Below are 22901 nucleotides of genomic sequence, written 5' to 3' on the forward strand. Positions count from 1 at the left end.
TAAAAGATAAACAGTTTTGAAGTGGGTACCTTTCGCTAAGTAAAGATTGTCAATTGTTGTCAAATAACATTATATGAACATAAAACTCTCAGCAGTACTTTGAGCATCCATCATCTAGAGAAGACCCAAGATTTCTTCTCCATGGAAAGAAAAGTTTAATGTGAGCAGTGGTTAATATCCCTTGAGGTTTAGCTAAGATGATCACTTCTTTTTAATATTTTATCTAAGTATAGATGATCTGCTGATTTGGCCTCCGGAGCTCAGCATATCTCAAGTTCATTCACTTCTGTCAGCCCTGTTACCATCCTTACCTGAGCCTCCTTCATCTCCAGTAGGAACTGTTGGAAGTCTTTTAATTGGTCATCCCCAAATCACTTTTTCTACCATCCATTTGCCACGCAGCAGCCAGAATGCCAGAGGTGAATCATGTCTTAAGCATGGCCCTTGTTGAAAACTCTTCAAATGACTTCCCAGTTCTCTTAGATTAAAATTAAAAGCTAAACTCAAGAGAGGAGACCTGGCCTGCAAGGTGCCCTGGGAGCTGTCCCCACCTTCCTCAGCAGCCTCATTTCGGGCTGTTCTCCCTGGTTTACCACACCCAGGTTGAGAGCGCTCTGCGTCAGTGCTTTCTCCAACCCAGCCTTTGTTAGTTCTTCCACATGGAAAGCTCTTCCCTCAGTCTTTGCATAGCCAACCAGATCTCAACTCAAGTGTCCTGTTCTTTGCTAGCCTTTCCTGACCCCACCCCCATCCTAAAATAGGGCCCATGGTATTCTCCTTTAGCACCTGTTGTTTTTTCCCTCATCATAGTACTTCTTTGTATATTTATTTGTAAAATTCCTGAAGATAGGGACCATGTCTATTTTGTTCACTGATATAAACACAAAATCTAGAATAATGCTTGGCACACAGTAAATGTTTGTGCACTCAATAAATATTTAATAAAATAATAAATTGTTTAAAAGTACATCACATTAAGAATGTGCAAATATTTATCATGTATTTATTTTGAGAAACGCTATTTTTACGAAAAAACCCACAAAACCTCTGGGTCTTCATCATCTTATAAAATTCTTTTTTCTTCTTCTCCGTATTTATTTGATCCCTCCCCAAGGTACCCAGTGGCTGCAGGGGAGAAGTGATCAGATCCCAGAGTTAGCCTTGTTAATTCTCAACAATTTAATGGGTAGGAGAAAAATTGCAGGTCTGCCTCTAGGCTATTTTTAAAAGCTCTAATGGAAGATAAGCCAGAGCTCAAACTGGGATAAATCTCAGCTCCACAGCCTGGAAAAGAATCCAAGAACTACGCCCCGGCTAGTAGAGGTAGCATGAGTACCTTTTAACTTACTCTTAGAACCCTGAAGCCATATATTAAATTACCAGAATATGGCTGGAATATTTAGACCATCAGAGCTTGCAAGTCATGTTTCACGGTTGGGGAAACACAGACTCCTAATTTCACTTGCTAATGGTTTCTTTTTATACACAAGTGGTCCCACAGAGGGACCTATTCACTCACACCCTGTGGTTAGCAGTGGTACAATATCATCTATACTTTAGCTAAGATTTCTACAGTACTTAGCTCTGTTTCTTTACCTATCAAGAGTTTCAAAACATTGTTTGGCTCTTAGTTAGAATTTAGACAACACCTAAATCATTCTACATTATATAAAGTCTCTATGTATCTGAGAAACCCTAAGGGCCTTCCATAGAAGTGGGCTCCTGGATCCCGCCTGGCACCCCTCCTGCCCTGGCCCTCTTACCCAGTGGACACCCAGTGGCCCTCGATCGCTGGTGGCATCTGCACAGTGATCCTTGCACCATTGTGGAGATGTTTGAGCATGTGATGACATTGTGATTCCTTGAATGCCCTCCAGGCACTTTTTTCTAAGGACCTGGGATGTGATCTGCTGTCTGGATGAAGGAGGGCAGAACCCTCTCCCAGCCCTGAAAAAGAATAGTGGAAGTTAGAGGAAAGAAGGGCAAACAGCAGACATGAACCAGGCAGAAGACCCACCTCTGCGGCAGGGAGATCACTGCAAGTGGAAACGCACATCAACCTCAACCCCACCAAGCTGTATCACTGCTTCTGCTCTCATAAATACAGATTCCAAAGTGTGAAGTGTCCTGGGAAATCATTTCCCAGGTGAGAAAACTGAGGGCCATGGAGATAACACACATGGACTTGCATGAGGTTATTTGGCTAGTTCCCGGCAAAGCCTGAGCTCAAATCCATGCCTTCATGAAATGGCAATGCATCTAAATGCATCTAAAGCCATGCATCTAAATGAACAGTTGCGCAGTGCAGACAAATGAATGTCACAGGGGTAGTAGAGGAGAGAAATGTTCATAAGCCACCAAAGAGAAGGATATGGAATTGAAGGGAGAGGTAGAGAGGGATCAACAGGAAAGGTGACATGTGCAGTGACACATTTACTTGAGGAAGGAAAGGAGCAAGGAGACCAGCCTCAGTGAAAAGCGAATTTTGATGGAATGGAGAAAGGCCCAGGGAACAGTTCCAAAGACTCCCAACTGTGATATGTGGCGTGGCTCCCATCTGCTCACACTCCAAATCAAGCATCTTCTGGTTCTCTCAGTCTCCAAATGGATGCCCTCTCAGTGGAGTGAAGTCATATGCCTGCCCTACAATGGAGTCAGGGCATGACATTTTTCTCCAATTATCTACCAAGGGGTCCCTCCTCACCACCACAAAGCTAGTGACTAAATATACTACATAGAGTTTAAAATTAAGAGTAATTGCAAGAAGATTGCACAGTTTTTATTTTCCATGGGTAAAGGGATAAATTCATCTTCAGTACAAATAGTTTATCTTATAGACAGTAGTAAACTTTCACCAGCTTAGTGTTCAGAATAAAGCAATGAAAACAGAGTTATAACCTGAAAGCCCACTGTTTCTTTTGAGACTCACTCTTGAACTAACAAATCAATGTCTTTATTGTGTACCTACTATATTTTTAGCTCTATGTTAGAAAAGAAGATACTAGTTAGACAAATGTAGAAAAATAAAAATATATGCAAAATAGATAAATGCACCTCTTAGAATGCTACCTGTGAGGAGGCAATTATGTATTTTTAATCAACACCTGAATACCTTCATAAAGAAACTATGGTTTATCACAGATCATTTGAAAATAAAAGGTTAGACACAGAAAACAGCAACTTACACCAACATGATGAAAAATCTACTGGAGAAACTCAGACCCATAGATTGATAACATACACGTACAGACATTTGTAAAACATACAGATATTTTCCATGATTCCGAGGGTTGACCTACATAATATTCTATCGAAAGCACTGAGAAGACAAATCTCCACATGGGAACTCTCAAGGTTTTCCTCTGAGTAGAATGCTACCCTGGGATGGAACAACAGACTCAGACTGTTCTTGCAGATATTAAACAAAGTGAAAGGCAACGAGGCAAAGACACCTATTGGTATGATTCAACTAAATGAAAATTGTGAAATGCAACTGTAAAATAACGTGATGCTATCCTGTTCAAATTAAATGCAACCTCACCACCAACCAATCCTGTTTGGCCAAACCAAGTAATTCAGACCTGAGCTAGAATGAGAGAAACACTAAAACTCAGAAATCTATGCCTAATGGTGTTGATACTAGTGCTTGTGGCTATGAAGGGAGGACCTCCTTTCTTGTGGCCTCCTGTTTCCATCCAAGGGAAAGCATTCCCACTAGCGAGAACTCTTGGGTGGTCCTCCCTATCCCTCATTTAACCCTACCCTAGTGAAGTGGTGTGTGTGTGTGTGTGATGGAGGAGGAAACAAATGTGTTTTACTCGGTCATTTTCCTCTTTCTCTTTTCAAAATCAGCCTGTTTTCAAAGAACCGTGTTTTCCCAAAAATAAGACATAAGACCGGTCTTATATTATATTAAATAAGACTGGGTCTTACAGCAAAATAAGACCGGGTTTTATATTAATTTTTGCTCCAAAAGACGCATTAGAGCTGATTGTCCGGCTAGGTCTTATTTTCGGGGAAACAAGGTACACGCATTTTGATCAGCAACCCGCCTTGTAGTGAGGCCCCCTCTTTCAGTTGTTGGGCTGTGGCACTGTGCCAGGTGGAAAGTCTGAAAAATCCAGGGATCAACTATTAGCAATCCTACCATGGACATCCTTCTCTACTGTGTCTCCTGATCGAATGTTTATCATGATTCTAATGTTTTAATACCCATTTGTCTGACACCTGTGTTCATTTTTCAGTTAGCTTTGAACTAGAATAGGGAGAGGGGGACTAGTCACTGTACCTCCACCAACCCCGATAGTTTTAATTATCTTGATGATAGGAAGCATTTCCTGAACTCCCTGTTGGGCATTCAAGGAATGAAACATAGTACAACTTGCTCTCTAGTGATCAGTTATGATGTAGCTAACTTAAAATAGATTTTAATTCAAGTCATGAGGCATTGAGAGTTGGGAAAGATGTTACTTTAAATATGACATAAGCAGTCAGTAAAGACACCATCATCTCACTATCAATCAAGCTATGTTCTAAAACTTGATTTGTAAACCCCTTTACATTCAGTAAAAAAACTTTTTTTTTCCTGTAAAGATAAAAAGCCTGGAGGGTAGTGGACATGGGTGAAATCTCTAGAGCTAGGCTGCTTGAATTTGAAACTGGATCTGCCACTTAAAGGATTTCATCGAATCCGAGATTTCAATGATTGTTAAGATGAATCATTATTTTATTACCAGTGGCAAAAACACTTGCATTTGAACAATGACACAATGCTTTAACAACAGTCCTGAGATACCTATGAATCATGCACAGCAGCTTCTGGTGACTTCCTTATTTCTTTTATCTATTCAGAGATGTGGCAATGTCTTCTGCCTTTAGTTGCATTTTTTTCACATGTGACAAGTAATCCCTTTACTCTGCATGTATCTCAGTAACAAAACACAAACACAGTCTCATCTTTTTGTACGTATCTTTCTTTCCAAGCAATTGCTTTCCAAGCAATTTCTCTGTGAGAAAATATGGAATTGTAGTTATTCCTCCAGTGATCAATATTTGCTCCACTAATGTCAAACGACATTCCATTACTGTCAAGAGGCCTGTCTGATTTTCAGTCATTTTTCTTCTGTGCTGAGAGTGTGCTTTGTAAGAGTTATGGAGAAAAAAGCAAGCACACTTGGCTCAAATGTTTACTGTTTTAAAAGCCAGCCTATTTGCAACTAAATTCAAGATACACAGTACCAAGGATGCACACAAATGAAGTGAGTGATGTAAGGACAATATGAGCAGCTGTGTCCAGGTTGACATGGGCAAAGACAGTGTCACCTCCTCATAAGTGCTGCCTGCAGGCTGACAGGGATTAGAATCCACGTCAGCCATAAGATGCACACCCACTACAAAGGTCTTAAAATATGAAAAATGCATGTACCTCACCATCAATGAAACACACTATTAGCATTGTGACCTTCAGTTACTTAACCTCTCCAAGCTTCAGTCTACTCCTCTGTAAACAGGGAATATCATCATTACTCATCCCTTAAGGTTGATCTTAGAATTAACTGTTTTCTTTAATATAGGACCTGGCACATAGTTCTTATTAAATGTTAGCTGGGGTTATTTTAATTAATGATTAGGCTCTTAGATGGCCCTCAAAAAGTCCTTCATAACTAATAATACAGTTAAAACAATGGCACTTTACCTAGAGCCAGGCTCACTCTGAACTCTGAGAAGGACAGAATCCTCAGAGTAAACACACAGGGCTCCAGGCAGTTAGCTAGAGTCTCTGATGTAGAAGAGGGTGGGACCCAAAGCGCCAGGCTCTGTAGTTGTTGGTAAGTTCCACACAGTTTAACAGATACCTATTCACTATTACTTTGTATATTTTGGAGGCCTGAAGCATAAAGGAGAATAAAGGTAAGTTTTTCTGACCTTGAGGGTCTTAAGGTCTCACTGGCATGGATGTCAGAGAACAAGGTAAGAGATGATGAAGGAGGCTCCGAGAAGAAAGTGGGGAGTTCAAAGGCAGAGGAAGAGAGGGTGAGGTCAGGATTTGCATGGGTCATTCATAAGGCTAGAGTCACACAGAAAGGGAGCCTACAATTATGCTTTTTAACCAAGGATGGAAGAAATAAAATCCAAGAGTGACCAATATACAATCATTAGAAAGGCAAAAGAATAAATCAGTCAGGGTTTCCAGGGTCAAATCTCCATTTCACTATCACTCTTACAGGACAATAAGCAAAGCTCATGAATGTGGCAAGGCCATCAGGGCAGAAAAGTGCCAGAGTGAGCAGTCAGATGGTGAAGAAATCTACAGTTAGCAGTCCCCGCAGGACACAGTGATTTCAGGTTCACACTCTAGGGTGATATTGTATTTTTAGGGTGGAAAAAAGTGGGGTTGGTATTCTTCCCTTTTTATATTTTCCCTTTGAAGTACCCACCACCTTGATTATTCTTAGGGAACAAAATTAAATGGGTCAAGTGAAAGCAGGAGTTGCTATAAGGTAGAAGAAACTGTCTTTTAGGTCTGAAGTCTCCAATAATTACTTGGCTCATCTGGTGTGGAAAATGTGGACAGCCTTTTTGTGAGTGCTACTTGTTTAAACAACTGGGAATTAAAAGGTTATCTGAAGCACCAAGTTCAGCTGCAAGAGAGGCCAAGGGTAAGAGCTACATCTTTATACCCTAAGACTTCCTTCTCAGTATCAGCCCTGGTGTGCCCTCCAGAGAGACCAGCCTTCACCTTCTGGTCAACCCTGAGAACCGTGTTCATTGCATGAGGCTGGAATATGTCAACTACAATGTGGAACTGAAATTAGCAACTCACGCATTCCTTCTAACAGTCAGGAAGGCTCGAAAGGGCCAGGCACTGTTCCAGGCATTGAAAGCTACTAACATTACGCTCCAAGGTAGTCTCAGTTGGACAAGAAACCAGGTCCCAGATGGGCTTGTAGAGGGACTCATAGGGACAGAGGGAGCAGGCTCTGAATACATCCTTGTGGGGATTCATGGAGGGGCGGCTAGGCCTTGAGGACTGAACAGAAGTGGTCTAGGTAGAGTATACAGCATATTCAAACAAGGAGGCAGAGAGATTTGTGTAGAAGGAACTGGAGAAGGCTCAGGGAGGGGAGATCACAGGATGTCCCAGGACAGAGAAGCAGCAAAAGAGGGGCAAGGCCATAATCAAGATGCCATATGTGTCATCTTATGAGTGTGGATTTAACTGGAGAGGTGAAGGGGAACCGCCAAAAGATTTTAACCAATGTAATGGCATGTTATGAATTTAATTTGAAAAGATCATTTTTCCCTTTTTTGTAGGGGTGGGAAGCAGAATCATGAAGCTTCTACAATAGCTCAGTGTATCATTTTTGACTGAATAAATGAGAAAGAGAAGGGAACTACTTTCAACAAATAGAACTAAATATTTTATATGGTCTTGGAGAGGTACCGTGTTTCCCCGAAAATAAGACCTACTCGGAAAATAAGCCCTAGCATGATTTTTCAGGATGACATCCCCTGACCATAAGCCCTAATGTGTCTTTTAGAGCAAAAATTAATATAAGACCCGGTCTTATTTTCGGGGAAACACGATACTGATTATTTTTTGCATGTTGTGGGGAGAAGTATTACCAAGAAGTTATGTTAAAAGAAAGGAAATAGGGAGGGAGGGAAAGAGGGAAGGAGGAAAGTAGGAACAAACTTCTACTAATTTGGCACTGCATCTGTAGAGAAAATTTTTCAAAACATTTATATGTCCTACTTTAATACACTTAAAATTGTGTAAATCAGTCATACTGGTACTTAGCAATGCAGTACTCAAGTATGTCAACTATGATAGTTCCTGTCTGAGTACCTATTATTTATAATAAATGTGCTTATTACATGTAACTTTTTAAAACCTCTACGTCATTGGATTATTTGCTTAATTGGACATGTTGGCTAATCACAATATTTGGTTGTTGAAAATTCTGCCATTGTATGTTGAATGAGCTGACATTATGATCTTTCTCTAATAAGTCAGATTCTTAAAGTGGCTCAGGGTCTTTATTAAGAACATTAGTGTCCATTGGATGGTACTTTACAGAGGTACTGAAGTGAACAGGTAATAGCCCTGTGTAAGCCATGAGTTTCCCCCACCCCTTTATTTTTGTCGAATGATAAAGGGTGTGTGTGTGTGTGTGTGTGTGCGCACGCGCATGCACACGCGCGCACACACACAAATAAGATCAACATTTTCATTAATTGAGGATTCTAGATATTTTGGTTAATTGAGAAAACTACTTAATTGGTTCCCGTTCATTAAGATTTTGCTGTAAATTAATCCAAGGGAAAGATGATCTCAAAGGATTAAACAACTATACATTAAGAAAGTAGTGAGTTTTCAGTCTTTAAGGTGGCTTTGGGTAAGTCATCTAATATGCGCCTTTTTCCCCTGTATAAAGTAAAAATCATAATAATGGTGATAACTAAAGTTTGTATAACACCTGACAATCCACTTTATGCACATTTATCTCATTTAGAAACGGCAGTTACTATACATGTATAGAAAGAAGTAGAGAACCACACTTTAATGTGAAGTATTATATAAACAGCCAGTCCATGAGACCAAATAAACTGGAAGTTTTCCACAGCACTGTTCCCAGTCCAGTGGAATTCTGAATAAGGACGTTATCAAAATGACTCCACTATAAAATGTCTCCAACATCAGGGGTCCATGGCCAGGGCCCAGATAGTTATTATGACAAATAATCATATGACAAGTGTGGGAGAAAAAATGTAGTCTGGAAGGAAACTGTTCACCTGTTAAAAACAAATTAATTCCTGAAGGCTACAGGGTACAATTTCATAGATTACCACTTCCAGAGAACTAAATGAGATCCTGGAGCTCTGGAGGATTTATTCACGTGCACACACAGGTGCACGTGTGTATATTTGTGTATGTGTATATGCATGAGTGATTTACTCCTAAGGAATAAATTACTCCACAACAGTAATCCTAAATGATGTAGAATGATCTTAATTACTACCATAATTGCAATAATTTACTGTTCAGAGAGTGAAAACTCCCAATGATATCAAATATAAAACCAGACTTCCTGAAATGAAAAGAAGCATAGGGTTGGTCATTTACACAGCGATTTACACCCTAAATACATGTGTGACCAGGTGACTGTTTACACCACTGAATTCGCCAGATAATGCATTCAGAATGCAGTCCTTAGCAGTTTTCAAAGGGGACAAATACAGTACTTCTAGTACAGTCACCCACAGCAAAGCTCATCCCTAAATCCATGGTGCCCTTAAAAAGCAAGCCAGTCTGTTGAGGAGACCAAACAGAAGGGTGAAGGGGATGGGACAGGGAGGAGGTGCAGTGACTGCTTTGCCTTTTGAAAGTCAATATTCCTTCATTCAAACAGTTGAGAGCCTACCATGTGTGAGGTTACCTCTTAGGCATGGACCATTGTTTATATATATGAAAAGTGAAAGGACAGTATATTCCATGTCCAAGTCCCTGATTTTTTAAATAACATTTTAAAAATCTGAATTACCTAGATATATTCTGCAGTTTTTCACCTGCCTATCTAGATTGAGAGTCAAAAGTGCCAAACCAGGTTACATGTAACAAAATGTAAAATTAGTCAGGAAGGAAACAATTTTCAAGCACACTTGGGACTGAACATTATCTTTGATTAGGTTAGTCTCTATATATGTACTTTAATGCTCCAAAAACAATTTTTAAAAAGGCTAAATAATGTCAAAATATTAACAATGGTTGTCTGTGTAGAGGGTTTTGAATGATTCTTCCTTGCTCATTTTGCATATTTCTGTACTTTATATAATGTGACATGTATTCCTTTGATAATCAGAGTGAGAAAGTATTCTCAAGTTAGAACTGGTGTGATACGTAAACTTGAAGCAGATAAAACGGGACTGATTAGATTAAATGCAGGTAATTACTTAGCCATGAAATTGCCCTGACCAATTAAATAAGCAGTCATTACTGTAAATGTGTGCTTTGAAGTGGAAACTGCTAGAAAAACTCTAACAGTTTCTCATGTTTTAGAATAAAAGCATACTGGATTTTACTACCATACCTGGGCTTACCAAGCTGTTGTTTTTATTTCCAGTTTTTGTTTTTTGAGATAAAACCAAGAGAGCTGTTTTTCCCAATCTTTAAATCTTCGTGTCTATAAGTATTTTTCCCTTTATGAGAAGTATAATGAATTCAAGATTTCAAATTCTTGGCTCCATTTGACTTTAGTTGAACATGAGGTAATTTTCTATGTCTTTTCTTCTGCTGCCTCGGTCCCCAGGCTAGACATTGGGGTTGAAGCACAGATCGCTAAATTTGCATGTTGGGTCTGTAGCTGACTACTGCTGCCACACCCATGCTCTTCAGCATAGTCCCGTGCATGTGTGGCGTGTGTGAACATAATTGTGTGCGTGTGTGGTGTGCTGCAAGTTAAGGAAGGAAAAATGCTACAGTCGACCACAGGGTGCCATCCTCGAAGCTCGGGGGCTCTGCAATAAGCTTTTCTTCTCCCCCCTAGGTACTCTTTAGTACTCTTCAGGAAAGGAGAATGATCCTCCTCACAACCCCTGTCCCCAGCAAGCAGTGGCACTTGGTATGCAGTAGGCTCCCATAAATGTACTTGTTGAATGAATAGTTAGCTGAATGAATGAAACTGGAAAACCCTTATAGAACAGAATACCGTTAATATTTTGGAATGATACCATATCCTTTCTCTAACCTAGATACTTATCATGTGACTTTCAGAAGAATTGTATTACCCAGTTGGACAGAACTAAATGAATTGTACACATAAAATCTTGACACAGTAAGAAGTCACACTTGGATGATGATGGCAGGTTTTTATTGAAGTTTTCTCTGTAATCACATCAACTCTATATGCAGTCTATGGAAGACATGTCCTACTATGTAAGGTTTCAGAAGATGTATACAATCAATAACCTATCTTTATATTTCTAGTCTTAAACTTTTTATGCTTTACTTTAATTGATGACATGAAGTTGTTGTAAGTCTGTTCCTAAACAGTATATTATTACACAGTCATATCATCCACTTACGTTTAGTTCTTTTCTCATTTTGTGAGAAAAAAAATGAACGTGGCGATTATAGATCGGCTTAGCCATATGTTCGAAGCAAGTCAATTTATTTCACAAAATAGTATTTAACATCTGTCTAAGACCCTTGTCCCATTGTGTACAAATGAGTCATATTCCTTTTTTCACATTTCATTTTTTGACTAAGTGGGAAAAGGTGCAGGAAAGACAATGTTACCTTGGTTACAAAAACTGTCTTCAGTAAAACGGTATTTAAACATTCTTTTTTTACCCTATTTAAATGTTTCCTCGAGTTGTATTGGTTAAGCTATCATTTGGTAAGCTACAGTTTTTAAACGTTTTGAAAGAATATGCTTGAATGAAAGGAAATAGCTCAAAAGTGGCTTCCTCTTTCAGAAAAGTAAAGGAATTCTACAGTAGTTAACAGCATTGGAGAATGAGACCATCTCTCCCAACATCAGCTTCAAAACATAAAATCAAACGTTTCCATTAGCAAAGAGAATTAGCACTTTGCTGTGCATTAAAGCACCACTTATTCTGGAATACCTCATGCTAATCTGTGTTTTTGGAGCTGAATGATTTTTGTGGCTTTTCATCTAAGCAAAGAAAACAGTGATAATGGACAGCTTCCAGCTGCATACCTTCATGACATTCAATAGGTTTTATTTGGATTAAGAAATGCAATTGTTTTCAGAAGTTGAGGGAGAGGAAAGTAACACTGACATGTATACTTTTATGCCAACGACTTTTGAACTTGAGTCTTATACTACATTTACAGTTTTAAAAAACAGCAAAAGTAAACAACGGACTTGAGTCTTGCCAGAGCTTAATTTGCTTACCAAGAGGATCTAAAGGTGATTTATAACTTGCAATGAGTTGAAATAAAAGTAATCAAAAAACTAATAAAGATTGGATGCCAAACATAATAGCATCCTCACACAGAATCTTCATGAAGGTCTTGTGCAATTTTTAATCGTATTCATGTGACTTATTAGTGTAACAAATAATCTATAAATGATGTCTGAAACTAGATCTGTTAATGTTTGTCACAACTATATTTATAATCACAGAAAATATGTTTTTACCTACTAATTGCCACCACAAATAGGCAAATGGTGTCCTATGGTTAACAAAATAAAATGCTTATTTATCAGGAAAAATATCATTAAGCCATTCTAAGGAGGTATCAGGTAATTTCCTTTAGACTTATAAAGTCTATTAAAATATATGATCATGTGCCATCTGTTACTACAGAATTTTTAAACGCTTTCAAAACCCCTGACTATATACCTAGTACGACACAGCCATTCTCTTGGATTAGGTTGATTAAAGCTATGTTCTATTAAAACTACATCAATCAAGTAAATATCAGGCAGAAAAGGGGGAACTGGGGAATACCCAATTCTTTCCTGGTGTTTTACATTATCCTAATGAATTATGACAAGGTTTTCTTAAATCCCAAGGATTTATATATATTTATATATATTCCCTGTTTATTTCCTTCACTAGGGTCCAACACTCCATGCAGGATCTAAGTAGATCTTTGGGGGACTTCAGGGTTAATGACTTTGCCATTGTAGATTCACTTTGAAATTGGATAACTTTTTTAAATGAAATTTATTGGGGTGACATTGGTTACTAAAATTACATAGGTTTCAAGTATACATTTCTATAATACATAATCTGTATATTGACATTGTGTGTTCACCACCCAAAGTCAAATCTGTCACCATATACTGGATCCCCTCTACCCTCTTCTACATGCCCCCCACCCCCTTCCACTCTGGTAAGCACTAAACTGTTGTTTGTATCTACGAGATGTTTGTTTGTTTGTTTGGATCTTGAGATTATCATGCTAAGCAAAATAAGTCAGACAGCAAAAGTCCAGAACCACATGATTTCACTCATATGTGGGATATAAAACTGAAAGCAACAAACAAACAAGACAAATGAAATTGGATAACTTTTTGTAGGGTTATCCATGCCATCCAATTTAACTTTGCAAACTTTTTTTTTTATCTTTTATCCTTTGCCATACACACACGTGCACACAGTGTGTGCCATGCACACACAAGCACAGGGTCTGGCCCCACCTTCCTTCTATTTACAGTGCAGATGGTCCCCTCCTTACTCTCTCCCTCCAGACTGTTCTCCTCCCAGCACAGCTGGATCTGAGTAATCCCTGATCCCAAGGAGTTTAGGTCAACTCAGATTCAAATTTGGAGATTTGGGGTTATACAGAACCTCACTAAGGATATATTTGGACTCTTGTTACCTGCCAGCTATTAAAATCCCAGCTAATACCAGTGGGGTATGAAGTATAATTACAACACCCACCCCTCAGAGGAAGAAAATTCTCAGTACAAACTGGCCCAGGCTGCATCTCTGAGGATCGTTTTTTTCAGTCCAAAAGTCAATGGTTTCGTCCAAAAAAAAAAAAAATGTGTTTGCCAAATGTCAAGTAATTTTTCATTTTGAAGTGACTTGATCATACTATCTTTTCTCTTCAGAGATATTACAACAGATTTTTTTTTTTAAGGGGACAATTTTCTCTGTTTCATCTCTCTTGCCCTCTTTTTTTCTGGTGTGTGTGGCAGCTGCTGTTTGATCTGTTCATTGGCTCTGATTTGTTTCATGTTTCAGCCAAAGATTAAAACTGCTCTGTAATTCTAAGCAGATGGGTCTAGGAGTGCAACCCTATAATTATACCTTCTCTCTTTGGCCCTTGAATTTCAAGCCTTCCATCCTGATGTTTAAAGTCTGGGATCACTGGAGTTCAGAGCACACCTTGGCAATCAGGCAGGTCTGGCCCAGCCCAACATGTTTGCAAGGCCTATGGGGCTATGCTGCCTGAGCCCCCTGCCCCAAGCAGGACTACAAAGAAAACAGCCATGTACAGCTCGAAGGTTAACCTTCCTAGATCTTCTGGGGAGGTCACAGCCTGATTTCCAGTGCAGGCTACAATGCATTCTGAAACTCCATCCAGACGCAGGTCCTGTTCAGAACTTAAAGGGTCCTTGAGGATGCTGATCTGATCTGCAGAGATTTGGGGTGGCTGTGGTGGGTACTGAGGAAGGCGAGTCAAGCTCCTGGTGGAGACACTGCTGAAACCTCAGGTGTCCACGTTAGGGAAAGTGCGCTCAGGCCGTCTGAAACTGCACAATGCATGCTGCCAGTCTGTCCTGATGCTGGACACCAGTCTACCATAAAGTGTGCCTTAGTGACCCCCGGCAATTCCGTCTTATTTTTCTCAGTGCAATTCCTGGAACTTAGCACTGATGTTCTCTGGGTAAGGGTTTACTAGAGCTCCTGAGAAAAATGTGGCACATGAAGCACAGAGACAAAATGATCAAGAGCGAGCATGAGAGAAATAAGGTCAAGTTCCAGAGAACTTACAAGACTGGTTTTAATTATTACACCTTGGCTGTCACAAGTCCCCTGCTCCTTGAAATTGCATCCAATCTACTTGGGAGAGAACCCCATCACTAACCACCCTTTCAACCAACTCTAGTCCAAGGAAGGGAACACAGAAACACCCGCAAGCTGTTTTTCCGCTTAAATGACCATAGTTTTTCTTCACAGTCCCGTAAAAGCTTGGACCACATCAAGAGCCCTTCCTGAGCTCTGACACTTTGGAAACAGGATCGCAAAGCCTGCAATTTCCTGACAGTCTACGGTTTAAAAATCAACACTGGATAATACTTTTCCCTAGGGCCTGAGGCAATTGATTCAGGAGATAAAAACGTGTCTCTGTGCGAGAGCTCTGCACCCTTCCAGAAAGAAAACTCTAGCCGCCAAAGGGCTCTGGGAGCCGCCAGGGGAGAGGGGCTCAGCGCCTAGGAAACGCCGAGTCCCTCTCCAGGGGTGAGCGAGAGGAAGCATGGGCTCTACTAGGCTGGCGCAGAGACAGGGAGCTGCCCGAAGGAGACTGGCTCCGCGGAGAGGTTTCTGCTGGCCTCGGGGTTTCCAGCACCCTCCTCCACCCCTCCCCCTCGGAACTCACCGTGAAGCAGGAGGGCCAGGAACAGGTATGTAAGCTGGAGGCGGTACAGACAGGACATCTCCAGTCCTCCTCCGGGACCTCCCGTGCGCCCCGAACCGCTCGAGCCGCTCGCCGTCCTGGGCCCTTGCTCCGGGGAACAGCCGCGGCGCCGCGCGCACTCTACCCTCCCGCCTCCGGCCCCGGACAACGCGACGAGGCGGCAGCGCCGAGCGGGGCGAGCACTCCCGCGCAGAGACACCGGGGCGACTCCGCTTCTCGGCCCCAGCCCGCGTGCGGCCGGGCCAAGCCCGCGATCAGGCGGCCGCAGCGCGGGGCCCCATACCCGGGGAACGCAGCGCGGGGGCTGCGGGGCGCGCTTCCTCGGAGCCGGTGGGCACCGCGTGCCCGACCCGGGCGTATCCGCGCTCCAGTCCTTTCTGCGCCGGACCCCGCCGCGTCCCGCCCGGGCCGCCACCGCCTAGCGCGCCGCTCCGAGCTGTAGTGGCCGCCACCGCCGCCGCAGCTGCAGCGTCTCTTCATATTTCCCGAGCGCCGCCGGCGGGGCGGCCGGGCCGCGGGGCGGAGGAGGGGCCGGGGGAGGGGTCGGAGAGGCGACGGGGGAGGCGACGCCGCGCCACCGCCCCCCCCCCTCACCCCACCCCGGGCCGCCTTGGGGGATGGAGGCGCGGAGACTTGAAAGGGCGCGTCCGGCAACGCCTCTCCCTCCTCCCGCCTCCCACTCCAACCTCCTCCCCTCCTCCCCACTTCCTCCTCTCTCTTCTCCCCTCGCCTCCCACTCCTTTCTCCCACCCCTCACGTACCCCTATACCTCCCTTCCTTACCCTCATCATTCCCAACCCCCACTCCTCCCGCAAGTGCCCCATCTCCTCTTCCCGGGCTCTGCGCACCCCTTTCCCTCCTCCTCAGTTGCCTACTCCGTGGGAGCTTCCTCCTGCAAGGGGCTTAGAGCCCTAGGCACCGCCGGCAAGGAAAGAAAATGTGCCCTTCACCTCCCTGCCTACACCGCGGGCATCTCGGGACCCTTTTTCTTCCCTCCACAGGAGAGAGAGAGAGAGAGAGAGAGAGAGAGAGAGAGAGGTTTCGGAAAATTGCTCAGGTTGTGGGGATGCTGCAGTGCCCTGCTCCCTCAGGAGTGTATATCTTACCTGAGACTCTCCATCATAGGTCAGTACCTGGGCTCCCCTGCTGAGCACGGGAGCCTTGTCACAGGCCCCAACCTGTGAAGGGAATGGTGTAGGCAGCAGGAACCCTTTTTGTTTTTCCTCCCCCATCCGGAAGGCAAAGGACTTGTTGAAACACAGGAGAAATCTCAGAGAAACCCTCCCTGTGAGTCCCGAAGAAAATGCACCCAGACCCCTTCTGTGATTCCTCCTCTCTTTCAGGCCAGGTCTTGATTTTTATTTACATTTTTGGGTCTATAGAGGGTATATTCAATTTTACACTGGCTTTTAAGACCCAAAGGCAGGAACAATTTTCACTCTATTCTCCAGGGCACTGGTAGGTACAAGCTGCTTTCTGTGTCTAGAAGTCTCTCCTCTGCAAAGATTCTCCAGGGGCCATTCTCTGGCTCCCAGGAGGAGGTTTATCCAATCTCTTACACTGAATGTCACCTCCTCAAACTGGGCTAAGGAGCAGCTAGATGACTAGATGGAATCAAGAGAACATTTCTTGACTCAACTCTGCTGGTGTTTTTCACAAATAAAAAAGAATGCCTGACTTCCCAAGAGAGTCTTCTGCCCCTTTGAACAATGTAATAATTAAACTCCTTATACCTTTAAAACTAGTCATAGACTTTTAAAACTAGTCATGCCTTAGCATTGGTGTGAAACTTAGTAAAATAGATGAGAATATATTAGACAGTTTCCACTTTTCCTTTTTTTTTCCCCTGAGAAAGCCACGGGTCTTTTGATGTGATGGAGCTGATACTGTTTGATGTGCTTTAATTTTTATTACCATCATTATCATGTTTCCATCTTTAATATGGGGGATCATAACAGGTACCACCTGCCTCGCTCACAAGGATGTTGTGAGGATTAAAGTGCCAGTGTTTGCAAATCTGGAAGATGAAAGACTCCCTGCATGTGAAAAAAGGGAAGATTGTCATAATAATGCCTGTGAGCAGGAGCATTATTCTGAGTTGGGCTTGTTCTGCAAGCATCTCTCTGGGCCAGCTTTGTTCCTGACAGCTTGATTGTCCCTCTTGCTTATCCTGTTACTAGGTTTGGGTAGCAGATTATGATTTTGGGGATTTGAATGTTGCCCAAGGGTCAATAGGGGTTAAAGGAGGAACTTGTTTTTCTCACAAATGTTGGGCAGTTGGAAATGATGTAAACAGCATATTTGGCTGCTTAAAAGTGGAACATTAGCCTTGTCATCAAGCACACGTACTAGGCAGTGTCTAGATTTTCTAGGACTTTTAGTCTATCAGAATATTTGAAATAATCAAACAACATAAGAGAGTTTTAGGGATGGTGTATTTATGTATAAACAACTTGGTTGATAGTAATTTAAACGTTAATGTGATTCATCACATGTTAGCAGAACAACTGGGTAATACATTTACTTAAATAATTATTTGATTCTGGTATTTTTTTAAAAAAAGAATAAAACCAGCAGACCAGCCATAATTTGTGTCATCTTGACAGTCAAGTTGATTCAACTTTTGTTTTCCCAACTTGTTTTACTGGTGTGGTATAAACATAGAGCCGGAATGATGTCATCAGTTTGAATTTGTTTTGCCAGTTTATTTTCCACAAGTAATGTCACAGATTTAAATGTTCGACCCTCAACATAACATACTGCCAGAGTTGCTACTCCTAGAAATGGCCTCATGGACTTTTGCCTGTCTACAAGTTCTAGACTATAGCTATCGGGTTCACTTTCTACATTGTTTTACTTTTGCTCTTAGTGTACTCACTTCTGGGAGGAGAATAATGAAAAAAAACAAACAAACAAAAACGGTGTACATTTGTCTTAGAGTGATTATATGTAGTTATACGCTAAGAATAACAGAATTGGGAGGAGGGTATTTCCAGGAAGGTGGTTATGCGTTCCAACTGGGAATCTGGCCCCCTGAAACTAGCGTAAAGAAGGACCAAGCCTCAAGCAGGAGTGTGTGTAGCCAGGCTCTGGTTATAGCAGGAGAGTCCCTGGCCAGTGCAGCTGGACAGAAGTCTGTTAACATCAATAAGTATATTCCAATATTCAGAGCTACTCATAAATAACTTTTGTCATGTTGATGCGGAAGAAGAAACTCAAAGGGCTAAGTTCTCAGCTACACAGCACATCACAGGCACACTTGGAACTCCCATGATTGTTCAGTCACTAGCTCACGAGGCCTCTCACATGTTTACCAAGTGGTCTTTTCCCACGAGTACTCCTGGTCCTGAGAGCCTCTATAATTGGCTCAGTCTTGAGTCAGAACCAACCTTTGCTCTTCCACCGTAACTCTGAATCATGAGCAAATGTTCTGGGCTGTACTGCACTGGGCACAGAACTTGAGTGATCACCTTGGCTTGATTTTCTTAGGAAGGGTACCTTGATTTTCAGTGAACACAGAGTTGTAGTAGAGAGCTCAATTGCATGTTATCCTGGGAGGTTCAAGGACCAATGTCTTTTAAAACCTGTGCTACATTTTGGTTTCCTAATGCAGTCCTTGTGAAAACTGATTTAAAGGTGTGCTATTATGCAAGTCATTTGGAATTTCAGAGATTCCAGGTCTTTCAGTTCTTGAAGAAATGACAATTTTAAGAAGGGTCAGAGGAATTAAAACATTAATTCCAACTATGTGTATGTATTCCAACATTTTACTCTTCTGTGTCCTCAGAGGACGGCAGATGTCACCGGGAATAAATAGACTTTTGTAGTTGCTAGATGTCAGTGCTAAGTCTGTGACTCTGGGATAATTCCTCCAGATTGTAAACATCTGGAGGGCAGGAATGGTGCTTAGTCATCTCTATACCCCTTTCAGCAACTAAGGCAGTGTTTTCAGTGTTTTCCCATAGCAGGATTTCAATAAATGGTAAAGAAAGACTTTAAACTTAAAAAATCTCATAGAGCTTCCTCAGAGGCAGGGCTAATAAAATTATCCTGAGAAGTCTTTAGAAAGGAGCATACTCCTGAGTCATATTTTTAAGACACGTTAATTAGAACAGACTTATTTTGAAAACAAAATGTAGTTTAGATGTATCTGAGTGGCATAGTCTTCTGAGCTTAATAAATTAAAGGTTACATTCCATTTTAAATTCATAGCAGCTATCAGAGAAAATCGATAAAATGTTTGTGAGCTTAGCATTCATTTGTTAGTTCATTCATTCCTTCATTCATCCATCCAGCAGGTATTGACCAACTCCTGAATATCAGATGTATACATGCAGCCATCAGAAAATAAGGGTAGTTATATATGAGAGTGATACAACTTAACCAATCATTCACCCTTTGTCACAAATTTGTTTGGGCGGCTGATGAGAAGACTGAGGACCCTTACCACGTTATTGCAGAAGGCAATAAACATCTTAGAAACATTTTTGTCTGTATTTTCATGTGACTCTCATAATCTTGTAGTGCTGGTTTCCTTGTATGTCTAACTGCTTTATCTGCTAAACTGGATTACTTGGCTCTTTGAAGGCAGGAAGAAAATTGGGTATTGTGTTTGCATCCCCCCCTCTCCAGCCCCTTCACAAGTCCTTCCATAATGGGCATTTGTTGGACTGGTAGATGAGGCAGGATAAGATCAGACCATCAAGAAAGAGTCTTTATGAGGCCAACTCCACCCGAAGCCACCGCAGCACACAAGTACAGACGCAGGAAGACACAAAAACACTGGTATTCAATCCAAGCACGCTCTGGGTTGTTACAGCACACATAGCAACATTCAAACATGTTGACAAGTGAGAGGCAGTATGCCACACTTGTTAAGGAGCCAGACGCACCAGGCTCAAATCTCTCAGCTGGTGGACCTTGGGCAAGTTACCTAACAAAACTGTAAAATGGAGGGGGGCGGGAGGGGGTGTGGTTACAGCATATGCCTACAATTAGTCAAGTACTATGCAAGTATAACCTAAAAAGTAACTCACTGATGATAATGACTTTAGACTAGACCATACATTCTCGACAATGGTGAAATTGCCCCCAGTGAGGCAAAAATTGATTCTTGGTGGGGGGGAGGATGTGAAAAAAATTAGTTCTCACAATAGTTTGTGGCCCTCCAAAGGGCCACAGGATAGTGCTTAAACAGGCATAATGTATATCCACATTGCGTACAATTTAATGGGGGGGAGGATCCCTGCGGGGAAATAATAAAAACAAATCTGAAAACTGTACTAGAGGAATAAAATGTAACATTATTTCTATTATAATTAATTATATGTTAAACATTTATAATAACTTCAGTTCTTCAATTCATTGGATATGTTTTGGTTATACAAAGCCAAATGTATTTTACTTCAATGACCATCTGGAGTGGCAGTCTGCCATCTGATCACATCATCATAACATCACGTTCAATATTGTTTATCTTTGATTTAGATACGTCAGCTATTACTAGTCTCTCTTTACAGATGGGAAAATTAAGACCAAAGAGATTGAGTGGTTTGTCTAAAATCATAGGTTTCCTTCCTCCCAATTAGGTGCTTTAAGGTTGTAAAAAAAACAAAACAAAAAACCTTTTTCCTCTCAGAAATAGAAAATTGGTTTTGATGTATTTTGAGACTTTCAAACTAACGGGAATGCTGCATAGTTTATTTGGACATTTATTGCAGTTGGGATCTGAATGCTTGGTGCAACATTTCACTGTTTTACGTGTGAAATAGTGAAACAATTTAAGTTTTAGAACAGATTATTGCAATCCATAAAAATATATGGGCAGACCAGATAGTCACTAAAATGCTGCCCGCGGCTGTGTCTCTGAACTCAGTATAGGACTTGGCCAGCCTTCTCAGAATGTACACATTTGTGTTATTGTGTTTTAGGTTGTGCACATTCAGAGCGATGAACTGTGCAGATATGGCCATATGCAATCACATTTCATCTACCTGAAGGTTAGGTCTCTAAAGCAGAGCTGGGAGTAAAACAAAACAGTGCTCTGGGCCACCAGATCTGAGACCACGAAGTCCACAGTGATGTTTCATCTCCATGTTTTTGTTAACACTGTAATTCTCAAAAGACTTCCAAATACCTGGTGTCTTTTGATCTTTATGCAATTTTGTGAAACCAGAGGACAGCCAGGGAAAACCAATAAAACGTTTATGAGCTTAGCGTTCATTTGTTAGTTCCTTCATTCATCAATCCATCGTGTACTGACCAACTCCTGAATCTTAGATATATATGTGCAGCCATCTAAAAATAAGGATAGATATGTATGAGTGATTTGCATCTGATTTAGAGATGCAAACTCAAGGTTTGGAGAGGTTTACAATGTCTCCACTAAGATCTGCTCAAGACACATAACATTTCACAATTCTGCATCTCCAGGCACTAGCAATATGTACTTTATTCATATCAGGCCCTAACTTAGAATGTGTTTTATTTTCTTATACAGAAATGTGGTTTCTTTCCTGCCTCTATACTTAGGCAGATAGCAGGGATAGAAACTTTTATAAATAGACACAAACACTCAGAAAGTACCAGAGTTCAGTTGAAAATAAATTAGCTATATAAATCTAGGAAAACTTTACATGCATATAGTTTATTTTCTCACATTTTGTCTCTAAATTTTCTGTATGCTTTAGCCCAGTGCCTAAATTAGTAGCTATTCTTGGACTCTCAAGCGGAAGCCAAATATTTACCTGCAATGGGCCCACTGAGTCAAATGAAAAACAACAAATATGTTGTCCAAATTATGCTGAGAAAAAGGACGTAAGAAACTGGGTCAAGTACACCAACCAAGTTCATAGAACAAGAGGTCACCATGACAATAAGCTCACCCAGAACGAAAGGGCCAGTTTATTGAGGGCATAAGAGCCTAAGACTGACCAGTTGGCTGACCCTGTGTCAGTGGGGATGGCCACACAGCTGTGGGGCAGCATAGCACCACTGTGAGGATGGCTCACAATCACCATCATGTATGGTGTCTGTAGATGCTCCAGAGATGGAACAGATGGTCAGGCTGTACAGTTGGATTCTCGGCAATTATGCCAGACCTCACTTCTTTCATCTTGGAATTTGAGAAGTGTTGAGCAACTCCAAAGCAGTCAGAAGTGAAACAACTGACCATAAAGTAGATGGGAGAAATGCCAAGCAGATATTTCTAAACTTGGGAAGGTGGAAACTATCTGTGATGGGTGGCAAACAGTGTTGGCTCACAGCCAGAGGGCTCAGAGCTACGAGGAGACCAAGGCCCCTTGAAGTCAGACTTTCCCAAAGTCATGTGAGCTGGGGACAAGGTCTGGAGCTGGGGCCAGACATCATGTTCCCCATCTCATTTTAGAACATCTTCCACTTCCACAGATTCATGTTTTCTCTCTTGTAATTATTAAAAACTTGGAAAGGAGCACCTTATGAGGTATTATGTTTGCTAAATTAATTGTATTTTGGATTTCCTTTTAAATGTATATCTGCATCACTAATTCTTTCCTTCATTGCATCAATTCTGCTTTGCTGCTTCTGGAGATATGTTAGGGTCTTCTGTACTGGCACCCAAGTATTTTCTACTTCACAACAAGCTCCTGGCTCATAATCATTATATAAGATTTTAGCCTTGTGAACTCAGCGATTGAACTTTATCTGTAGTACTCATGAGTTTTTGTGGGAGGCTCTGTCATAGTAGCTGTTTCCCTTGTGCCACCTTGTGCATGTTGGCCATTGTGGTTCTGTGACA

General features: G+C 41.5%; 1 protein-coding gene across 1 annotated transcript in view; it reads right to left on the reverse strand.

Moving 5' to 3' along the window:
• APCDD1 (APC down-regulated 1) overlaps positions 1-15217 on the reverse strand; it is a 33363-nt gene extending 18146 nt beyond the window's left edge. Inside the window, exons 1-2 of the mRNA XM_019712605.2 lie at positions 15086-15217; positions 1764-1947 (exon numbers count right to left, since the gene is read on the reverse strand). Coding sequence (XP_019568164.1) covers positions 1764-1947; positions 15086-15143 — 242 coding nt within the window. The 5' untranslated portion in view covers positions 15144-15217. The remainder of the gene's footprint in view (positions 1-1763; positions 1948-15085) is intronic.
• Positions 15218-22901: the final 7684 nt, after the last annotated feature.

The sequence above is a fragment of the Rhinolophus sinicus genome, chromosome 4 (assembly GCF_057876585.1).
Source record: "Rhinolophus sinicus isolate RSI-liver-muscle chromosome 4, RSI-T2T, whole genome shotgun sequence".
NCBI lineage: Eukaryota > Metazoa > Chordata > Mammalia > Chiroptera > Rhinolophidae > Rhinolophus > Rhinolophus sinicus.